The following is an 11,406-nucleotide window of genomic DNA, read 5'->3' on the forward strand; positions in this document are numbered from 1 at the left end:
GCCAAGCCGTGTTCACATCCTCTCCCCTCCACATCAGAAGAATTAAAACAACACGGAGAATCCCAATGAATGCTTGCGTAGGCTGAGGAGGAAGGAAGGGAGGGTTTTTTTAATGGCTTTTTGTCAATAAACATCTGTGAAGCATTATTGTAGGAGCCTGCTGAGGCTCTGTGAAGTGATAACACCCAACATCACACTAGACCAGGGACAGAGGAGGCTTGGTACCCATGTACCCCTGCCAAAAATACCCCGGGTGCAGAGCAACCTTACTCCTCCAGAGACACGTCACCACTCTTTTCCACCACCAGCAAGGCACAGAGGGTGTCTGAGATATCGCATAGGCAACGACATCTCAACCAATGTCTGCACCCTCCTGTCATAGTTTAACCTGGATGACAGCTAAACATGACCCAGCTGCTCACTCACTCCCCTTGTCCCTGCTGGAATTTGGGAGAGAATCGGAGGAAAAAGGTAGGAACATTTGTGGATTGAGATAAGGACAGTTTAATGACTGAAATAAGCCAAACTAAAATAATAATAATAATAATAATAACAACAACAACAACAACAACAACAACAACAGTAGTAGTAGTAGTAGTAGTAGTAGTAGTAGTAGATGTCATGCTTAGGAACATGGTCTAGTGGAAGACTTAGGGCTGGTTCGATGGTTGGACTCAATGATCTTAAATAACAGAATCACACAATCACAGAATATTAGGAGTTGGAAGGGACCTCAAAAGCTCATCCAGTCCAACCCTTGCCAGAACAAGATCACCCAGACCAGGTCACACAGGAACACGTCCAGGTGGGTTTTGAATGTCTCCAGAGAAGGAGACTCCACAACCTAAAAGGCCAACCAAAATCATCCTATGATTTTATGATAATACCACTAATGCATTGTAATGAAAACAGGAAAAACAATAATAAAACAAAGTTATATTCAGCTCACACAGCAGTCACTGGATGTGCACCAGCAAAAATCTGATGTTCAATGACAGGAGAGGGGTACGGAACCGAATGATGGATGAGACCCTCCAAGGATGACAACCAGTGAGGGAAGTGAGCCATCCTCAGTAAACTCCCCAGTTTATAGTGAATGTGATGTTTATGACATGGAATAATTTCTGTTGGCCAGCTTGTCCCAACTTCTTGTAAAGAAGAAGCTGGAAGGACAGGTGCAGGCAAAAACTGAAAAAAAAACCAGCCAGCCCTTGACTTCATGTAAGCATTGCTTGGCAACAGCCAGAACATCAGCATGTTATCACACCATTCTCAGCACAAATTCAAAATAAAGTCTCATACTAGCTACAATGAAGAAGATTAACCCTGTCCCAGCTAAAACTAAAACAAAGTGTCTTACCAGCTTGTTTTCACTAAATCAAACACTTCACTCCTCTCAGAAATGCAACTCTGCTGAATAGAGAATTAATTCTATGTGTCTATCCCAGAGCAACCAGGACACCTCCATGACCAGCTCTGGGGTGAGTGAGTCTCCACTCTGTCATATGTTGAATGAGGAGCTTCCCTAAAATCTTGCACTTCGGAGGAACTTGCTGCTCCTCCAGTTTTCTCTATGTTTTTTAATATATTTTTGCAGGCTCTGCTCTACTAAGCCTCGCATCACGTAGGCAACATATTGCTGCTCCCACTCCACAAGTGTAAGAGAAAAGAGAAACATTCTGAATCCTAAGCAGCCGATAAATTGCAGAACTGGGGATTAAACAGCAATAACTTCTCTATCCATGGTCTGGAAAAAAACTCCTTACAAAGCTGCCGTTGTGTTTCTAGCGTTGATGGTGCAGTTTGACAACAAGTCCTCCATGGAATGGCTCTGAAAGCCGCACACGGAGCCTTGCCCCAGTTGTCACATGGAAGTCCCTATCGTGCTGTTGCCATGTGCTTGGGAGACTTCCGCTGCTATTTTAAGAAAGGGGTTTGTGTCTTAGCACGTGATAAAATCCTGTGCTTACATAGAGGAGAAAACAGGGCTGGGAGGAATCAGTTTGTTCCAGTTTAACCAAAACCGGTTGCGTGTGATTGGGCACAAGTCCCTACCACTGCGCAGAACCACTTGTAATAAAGGCTTGGGGCAGTGACAGCCCTGATTTGGTCTTGGACTAAAGCACAGAGAAGAAAACATCAAGAGCTAAAGCTTCCTCAGAGGATGGATGTCCTCAGCCAGCTCCTCAATGGCTTTAGGAAGTGTGTATCTGCTCGTCATCCCTTGACGAGGGCTGTTGGATCCACAACCGTGTCTGCAAATGAACCTGGAAGCCACGTCTGGGGCATGAAGACCATTGGGTACTTCATCAAGGTGCAAGATGGCAGTGGGTAAGGTCTGGCAGGGATGAGAAAACGGTGTCCATGGGACCACAGTGTTCCCCTGAGGCTGCTCACCTTCCCATGTGTGTCCCTACCAGGAGGGGATTCACCAGCCTCATCAACAGCACAATGCCTGGAAATGTGCACCTCAAACAATCCAGCAGTGTCTGAGTCAGCAAGCACAGTCTTCAAGTGTCCAACTGACCCTTCAGGTCTTCCAGATATCCCAACCAACCCCATCCTGGGCTGCATCCTCAGCAGCGTGGCCAGCAGTCAAGGGGGGGATTCTACCCCTCTGCTCTGCTCTGGTGAGACCCAACCTGCAGTGCTGCATCCAGCTTTGGTGTCCCCACCATCAGAAGAACATGGAGCTGTTGGAGCGGGGCCAGAGGAGGCCATGGAGATGCTGAGGGACTGGAGCAACTCTGCTATGAAGACAGCTGAGAGAGTTGGGGTTGTTCAGCCTGGAGAAGAGAAGGCTGCGGGGAGGCCTTATAGCAACCTTCCAGGACCTGAAGGGGCTACAGGAAAGATGGGGAGGGACTTTTTACAAGGGGTGGAGTGGTAGGATGAGGAGTGATGGCTTTAAACTGGAAGAGGGGAGATTTAGACTGGATATCAGGAAGAAATTCCTCCCTGTGAGGGTGGTGAGGCCCTGGCCCAGGTTGCCCAGAGAAGCTGTGGGTGCCCCCTCCTTGGCAGTGCCCAAGGCCAGGTTGGACGGGGCTTGGAGCAGCCTGGGCTGGTGGAGGTGTCCCTGCCCATGGGGAGTTGGACTGGGGGGGGAGCTTTGAGGTCCCTTCCAACCCAAACATGGCTGTGTTTCTATGATTCTATAATATCCCAATTTTACTGTACAAAACCTCCTTATATTGCCTACAATGGGAACCCAATGGGCTGCAGGGATTCATGCCAGGTATCTCTAAAGGCTCTGGGACCATCAGCCCCGGAGCAGTCCTCAGAAGAACAGCTCTGAGTTATGCCTCTCTGTTGCGTTTTGACACATGGCAGTTAGTTTTTGTGACACACGCTCTCTCTCTGGATAGATATTTATATCTAAAAAAATTGCAGCGCTGTGATTTTTTTTGGTCTTTCAGCCACTTCAAACGCATAAACCACATTGCGAAATGGTTTTGCGTTTCTGCAGGAACCATTCAAGCCCTGGACTTGAAGTTACGTTTTCTGAGGAAGTCATTTAGAAACCGGACAGGGTGACCTAACTTCTTGAAAGTAAAAATAAAATCAAACAAAAAAAACCAACTCCCCCAGAAAAAGAGATCTGAGGAAAACATCCTGTGCTGGGGATAATTGTGTGCTTGGTGACAGGCGTGGTCTGACCTACAACATGGAGAGTTTCCTCTACATCTACCTTCACAGATACCTTCGCCCAGCAAAATAGATGTTGATTCACAGACCCGAGCTGAATTTGCCCCTCAGTGGCTTTAATCTTTTGAAGCTTCAACCTCCTTTTAAATATTTCACCAGGGCAAAAATCAATGGGATTTTATTTTTAAAGATAATCTTGCTGATGTGTGAAAACGAAGCAGCTGAATGGGCTGAAAAGAGGACCCGGGGGAGAAACTTCAGGGCTATGTGGCACCAGGCTCTCCCCTCTCCTATGCCTCCAGCCCCACTCAGCCTCGGTGACTTCTTCTGAGCTCAATTCCCCTCTGCCAAAACGGGTGAGGGTAATTAAATTCACCAGCATTTGTAAAAATAAACCCAAAATGCCAAAATCTTCCCCACAAAAGCGACAGAGAAATCTTAAGCCTTAAATGTTGGCTGTACGTTAAAATTAAATGAAAAGACAACAGAGAGAATGAGGGATCTAGTCGCCCAAATTACCAAGTCACTGCTGGTGCTTCTAAGTGACTGAAACCATCATTTCCCACACGTGCTTGCAGAAAATCCCACTTGATATCATGTATGTACATACCACAAGCGTACAAAGAAAATCCCAAAACCTGTGGCTGCAAAGTAGCAATAAAACTCACATTTTTTTATCTTGTTCTCCATTTATTCACCAGTTTTTTGCCTGCTCCCACATCATACCACCTTTGGCTCCCCCAGACCTCTGTGTTTCAAGCTCCCTCTAGTCTCTTCCCACAGCTAAACACTCTGTATTGGTCATCTCTGTTTAAACAAGAGCATCTTGAAGGTCAATGTTCACCACACGACATGCTCCATTGAACATCACAGTTGTCATCCAGCTAGACTAACAGTTTGCTTAGGTTTAGTTCCCTTGTGATGTGCAAGAAGAGAGCACAAACCTCCCAGAATGTCCTTTTTGTAGACAAGAAGGTGGAAATATGAACCTGTTTTTGCTGCAAGCCGAGCACTCGCTTTTTCCGACATCACTGCAGTCAACGCTGATTATGATTTCCACTTTGCAGATACTTGTTTTATCTACACGGTTACACTTCGAGTGTCGCTGTGTTTCTCCAACAGCACCGTGCAGCAGACCGCCAGCTGCACCAGTGGTGTGACCAGAACCACCGTAGTTACAGGGGGTTTTCAAAAATGCCATTAGCACTACACGAAGAGAAAAGGATTCCCCACCACCTCCATAGCCAAGGATCATGGATCCTCCTCTGCAAACAACAAAGCGTGCAAATAACGAGACGAGGAGCCCCTCTGGCACCATGGGTAGGTGGGGAGAGGCCATGCAGATCTGCAGGCAAGCTCAAGATTGAGATGCTAAGCCCACCACCAGGAGACCTCAGCTACCTCTGCATCCATCCTCATGCCTCTGCCCAGCTTTGGGGAAAAGAAGGAACCTTCCCCCAGTGTTCCCCATGGCTCAGTGGTTTGGGTGCTCCAGGACAGAGGAACCATGGCTTCATGTCTGTTGGCAAGGCGAACTGGTCCTCTGCCTTCCCTGGGCAGAAGTGACCGCCACCTCCTGCTGTTCCCACCACAGCCAACTTTTGGGGCTTCTCCAAAGGGCTCAATGAAATCCTCTCATCCTGTTCCCTCACCGGGCCTGGCAGAGCTCTTGAGTGGAGATGTGAAGGAACCATCTCCCTGCATGACCCTGGACACCCAACAGCAAAACAAGGAGTAACCAGGTGAGCTCACAGCAGGGTGAGCAGCCCAAATCGTTGCTTAGGACATTTCCAGTGAATCAATTAAAGCAAAGGCAGAGTTTAAGCCAACTAGATGTCATTCTTTACCTACACAGGGACTAATACTCAAAAGTTTGTAGGCTGCTACATGCCAAGCTCCAAAAATCAAACATCAATTCCCCCTTCCCTCCATCTCTGTTGCCCCTGTTACATGCATATCTTTATCATAGGTACCATAAAACTCTTTCTGAGAGGACCGAGGCTCATAGCTGCTTTAAGATCTGGGATTTGTCTCTCCTGAAGGGTTGCTTTGGGAGTTTCACTGATAGAAGTTAAATACCACAGAAGCCAAAAGTTTAACTTGTGTTGCGTCCCGACTCTTGTTTTTGGACGGAGCTGGCTGCGCATCCAATGGCACACATAGGGAGCATCCAGAGCATTCTCCAAACAGATTGTGTAAACAGAAATCCTGACAATGCCTTCTGCAGAAAGCCAAATTCCTCTTTACCAGGCCAATAATCCAAGGGGGGATTATAGAAAGCAAGAGGTATTTACCTTGATACTGAGGAACGGGTTCCTGCAGAGTGTTTCCTGGGACTGGTCTGGGTAGCTGCTCTTTGTAGCGGGACTTGTCATTCTGTCCGGTCTGCTTTATCCGCCTGCCAAAATAAACCATTCAGCACAATGCTAAGTTGCTCTGCCTCAATTCGCCTTGTTCAGCACAGCAAAAATCCTGGCGTGCTTTGCAAACACCCACACAGCAGGCGCACGGTCGTTGGAAGCAATTATTAATTATTCCCGGTTTTCATTTCTTTTAGCGCTTTGCTTCTGCAAAGCAAAAAGTAAAACAGCATGCAGAACACTAACAGGCCAATCACCAGGGCACGTGGGAGGCTAAAAATTATCAATCATTTCACTTAAGAGCAACCAATGCTGGGCCAGGATCCCAGTGTTGCCAAATACCAGCGCATAACTGGGGCCAATGCTGTTCAGTGTAATCAAGGCCAATATTGTTTAAACATTATCTGTGTGAGTACTGTTTAACATCCTTATCAGTGACCTGGGTGATGGGGCAGAGTGCACCCTCAGTTGGCAAGAGATGTAGAACTGGGATAAGTGACTGACACAGGTGATAGCCCAAGTGCAGGGTCTTGCACCCAGGTAGGGGCAATCCCAGTTACCAATACTGGGGTGATGGGTGATGGGTGATGACGTGCTGGAAAACTGAGGAAAAGAACTGGGAGTACTGGGGGATGAGAAGCTGGACAGGAGCCACTAATGTGCATCTGCAGCCCAGAAACCAACCCCAACCTGGGCTGCATCACAAGAAGTGTGGCAATGGGGCCAGGGAGGGGATTCTGCCCCTCTGCTCTGCTCTGCTCAGACCCCACCTGCAGGGCTGTGTCCAGCTTTGGAGTCCCCAACACAAAAAGGACATGGAAGTGCTGGAGTGGGGCCAGAGGAGACCACAAAGGTGATCCAAGGGCTGGAGCAGCTCTGCTATGGGGACAGCTGAGAGAGTTGGAGTTGTTCAGCCTGCAGAAGAGAAGGCTGCGGGGGGACCTTATAGCGGCCTTCCAGGACCTGAAAGGTGCCTATAAGAAAGCTGGGGAAGAGCTGTTCACTGGGGCATAGAGCAATAGGACGAGGAGGAATGGTTTTAAACTAGAAAAGGGCAGATTTAGGTGGGATATGAGGAAAAAGCTCTTCACTATGAGAGTGATGGATCACTGATTGCCCAGAGGTGGTGCAGGCCCCATCCCTGGAGATACTCAAGGCCAGGCTTGATGGGGCTGTGAGCAACCTGATCTGGTACCAATGTCCCTGCTGAGTGCAGGGGTTGGACTGCATCAGCTTTAAGGGTCCCTTTCAACTCAACACATGCTGTGATTCTATGGTGGTCATGCTCCCATTCACAGGGACCTCAATGGGCTGGAGAAATGGGCATCCTGAGGGACCCGAACAGGCTGACCAACCTCATGAAGTTCAACCAGAAGTGCAAAGTCCTGCCCACTTTCAATACCCCTAGGAGGAAAGAGGGCAAGCTATGGGACTCTGATTGCTCTGATCAACTCCTTCATATCCTTGAATTACACAAGACTTCTTGGCTTCTTTTTGTCTGCTATCAACCACACAACTAGATCGATCCTCCCAATTAACAAACAAATCCCCAGACCTCCTCTAATCCCACTCTGAACCCCAGTCACGAGGAGCATCCTAGGGTCCTCATAAGGTGCCTGGGGCAGACTCTGGTGTCTACTACACCAGTGCAAATCTCCTTGAGCCTCATACTCCATCCCGTGGTGTGCAGCTCCTCTGATTTCATCAGATACAGCTGAGACCAGGATCCAGATACAGAGTGAGGAAAGTACCCACAGCATTGAAGAGACTGGAAAAGGGACTGAGAGGAGAAACCCAGTTGAGTGTTAGCTCTGCCCTTGAATGCTTCTGGAGCAGTCTTGGGCCAAGTGAGAGGGATCTGCCCAGACATGAAGGTCCCACCAAGGCCAGGGTCACCAGTTGAGGCTGAGCACACAAATGTCCTCATGGGATGTCACTGGTTTCCGCTCCCCATCACCCACGTCTGAACAGAGCAAGGGATGCAGAGGTGAGCGCACCAGATCAAGCAGCTTTGGAAATGTTGGCTGGCCAATTGCCTTCCCAAGAGCAGGCTACAGAGAACCATTGCTATGCCTAAACAAGAGTGGGTTTTGGGGACACCTGTATGGGCACAGGCCTCCTCTATCCCTTTATACATCAGGTTCCTATTGGATTAAAGCCCTCCTTTCCTCCTTCCCATTTTCACCCACAGAGTCTTTGCATCCCCTCTGGAAAACTCCTTCCTGGCTTGCTCTCTGGCCCCCAAACCACCACCTAAATTTAATGACCCAAAACAACGTAAATCTATGGGAAGTGACCTTCCCCCTCTCTTTTTCTCTGACCTCCTTCCCTTCGGACCAGCTACATCTGCGGGGTGAACGATGTGCGGAGAGATGATGCCTTTCTTGGGTTTTGAGTACCCAGGCTTCCTGCTCAGGAAGCTGCATTGTTTAGAAGCACGTTAAACCCATTAGGCTTTCGCTTGTTATTCAGTACACTTTAATAGATGTTTCCATCTCGGCGGCATCTGCGAGCCTCACAGCAAATGAGGTGAAAGGCTTTGCATTATTATTTGGCGTAATTCTATTTCTCCCATGATGAGAGGCGAAAGAACAAGTGCCGCAGCCTCAAACAAATTAACAAATGATGTAAATTCTAGCAAGAGGAGACTCTTAACTGTGGCATTTATACAACCCTTAAGTACACCGCATAGGAGAGGTAAATTCAAGGCAGGGACCTGCACGTTGATGAGTTACAAACTCCACAGGATCCTCTGCGAAAAAGCAATCGCTGCCCTCAGCCCCATTGCAAGGGATGAGATATTGCTACAGTAAAACAGAGGAAGGGATAGAAGTGAATTTGATTATAAATCAAAGCATCCACGAAAAGCTCCCCTGAACCTCTGGAAGGTGAAGCAGCGCAGGAGCAAAAGCACCCGCCTGTCTCCGGAGCAAGGCATCCAATATTGCCCTGTCTCCGGGAACAGCGCTGGGATTAATTATTTACGGTGACCAACGTTGCTGGAGCCTCTTGAAAGCTCAGGGGCTACGCAGGGGAACGAAGATGGGTACCAGGATAGCGAGGAAGGAAACCAAAAGGAGTCTGAGCGTGCATTTGTGGGGATGGACATGTTCACAGAGCTGGTCCCCACTGTAGGCTTAATGCCCTTTTTCCCCTGGTTACCAATATTATTGTCTTTGCAAGCCCTCCTCACCAAAGATGCACTCAATTAGACCTGCAAACAACAATTTTGCTGCCCCTGGCCATCCTTTCCAAGCCCTCCTTTAAATATGTGCATCCTTCAACACTTCAAGGTGTCCAGGAAGCTGCTACACCTGGAATCAGTCCAACCTCCTCCCAAATCAGCGCTCATCATCTGCTTGGTAGAAGAAAAGGGTAGAAAGCATTGGTATAAATGCTTTCAGTAACCCTTGCCCAAGCAGGGTGCAAAAGTCCCTCACCTTCTGCCATGATCACCCCAGATTTCCCACATCACCATAGAGGACCTCTATTCTCCTTTCTCTAGGGGTGTCCCTTGTGTCAAGGACAATCTGCATCATCTGCCAGCAGATGGTGGCCAAGGATGCGCATCCAAGGCTGACTCCATCCCACCATGAACACCTTCATTTCACCTTTGCCAGGGTTTCCCACTTATTATCTGCACTGATGAAAAAAGGAGTGGGTGAGAGACCCAAGGGTAAACACTCACCAGAGATTTGAAATGCTGCAAAGCAGTTAAAAATAAGAACAACCCATTGCATTTAGATAGCGTTGATCCGCAACGCTTCTTTAAGAATAAAACAAAACAGAAAGCCACTTTGATCCAGCACAAAGGACAATGAGCAGAGCAAATAAAAAAGCAGATATAAGATAAAAGAAATATAAAATTGCAGGAAGATAGGAGCGTGCTACGGTCAGTCTGGTTCTTGTTTCTTTCTACCAGATCGAGCCTGTTTTGCTCGGCTCAGGTCTCCCAGTAACGCATTGTATCATCTCCTCCAGGGACGGCACTTGCATTTCTCCTAGTGAATGGACATCTCCGGATGAAAATAAAGATTCTTTTTTCGATTAATGCAATTTCTCCTCGGTAAGGTGAAGAGGTCTCACTGAATCTGCTCCTCTGCAGGGACGAGGCAGAGCTGGCACTGCAGGAAGGGAGGGGGTGGAGTCAGGAGGGAGACTGCAAATACCAGAAGATATGGCAGAGTAAGGCGAGAGGAAAGCAAAACCAGCAAAACCCAATGGGATTGGTGTGTGGGGTGAGTCTCACCCTTTGATTTCAAAGACCCTGACCCACACTGCAGAACCAGGACTGACAGCACCCAGCTCCCAACCTCAGCTCTGGAGCAAGCTGCTTCTCATCTTTGTGCCTCAGTTTCCCCAAGAACAAGCCAGATAGATACCACCTGCCTCTATAAAGTGTTTGAGGAGCAGGGGATAAATTGGGACAGAAAAAGGCTATGGGTTAAAAGCGGAAGCTGAGTTAGCGCAGTGGGTGCCGTGCCAGGGAGGAAAGGATGCTGCAAAGAGCCGTTTGCTGCACCCAGCTGTACCCACGGAGGAGTTTTTGTCCTAAATTATAAAACACGAGTGGAGATGCTGCTACTTCCACAACATCCCTGCTGCTGAGCACCTGCTCCATGCCAAACCTCCTCCTCCAGCTCCAAAATGGGTGTCAGACCCTGGTTACTCCCACACATAGAGTGGGGTTTTTAAGGGGCATGTGGTCAGGGGGCACCTTCGAGGCCTCTCACAGCTGCAGGGGGTGAGTAAACTCCTTGCCCAAAAAGCATTTTGCAAGGGCTTTTTGCATCTGCAGCATCGGAAGGAGGGCACTAACTCAGGGTCCACCCAGGCTCTTGCAGATGCTGCGAATGCAGCACCAAACTCCAGGTGACCATCCCACCTATCTTAATTAGCAACCCGAGGACAACTAAGCTGTGTTTGCACCAAATACCATGATTATACAATATGCTTAACGAGTGGCAGTCACTGAGGTGAAGAGCTCCGAGTGGGGGACCACACCGCTCAGGTGTCGAACTGCAGGGTGTGCTCTGCTCTTATGCCCATGACTGATGGCAGCAGTGAGCAGGCCTGTGGGATGTGCGTCCAAGTAGAGGAGCTCCTCTGCATAGTGGTGGAGCTCAAGAGGATGTAAGTAGGCTGAGAACCATCAGGCAGTGTGACAACAAGATAGACCATTGAAGCCGTATCCTCCCTTCCCTGAGGCAGGCACAACGGGTAGAAGCAGCTCATGAGAGGAAGGCAAAGGGCTCCCTAGTCTTTCTACACCAGACTGACCATAGCAAACGGGAGGACTTAGAGGATAGGGACCAACAAGAATGGAAACTAATCTCTTCCCAGTGTGGCAGGCGTGCCCTTCCCAGTAACTGCTCCACCTCCTTAGGTGCCCTTGCAA

General features: G+C 48.5%; 1 protein-coding gene across 1 annotated transcript in view; it reads right to left on the reverse strand.

The window, feature by feature from the left end:
* Positions 1 to 6,023, reverse strand: part of LOC104546329 (solute carrier organic anion transporter family member 2B1-like) — a gene marked incomplete at its 3' end in the record, with an annotated part of 14,662 nt that extends 8,639 nt beyond the window's left edge. Inside the window, exon 1 of the mRNA XM_010191691.1 lies at positions 5,943 to 6,023. Coding sequence (XP_010189993.1) covers positions 5,943 to 6,023 — 81 coding nt within the window. The remainder of the gene's footprint in view (positions 1 to 5,942) is intronic.
* Positions 6,024 to 11,406: the final 5,383 nt, after the last annotated feature.

The sequence above is a fragment of the Mesitornis unicolor genome, unplaced genomic scaffold (genome assembly GCF_000695765.1).
Source record: "Mesitornis unicolor isolate BGI_N332 unplaced genomic scaffold, ASM69576v1 scaffold729, whole genome shotgun sequence".
In the NCBI taxonomy this organism is placed as follows: Eukaryota; Metazoa; Chordata; class Aves; order Mesitornithiformes; family Mesitornithidae; genus Mesitornis; species Mesitornis unicolor.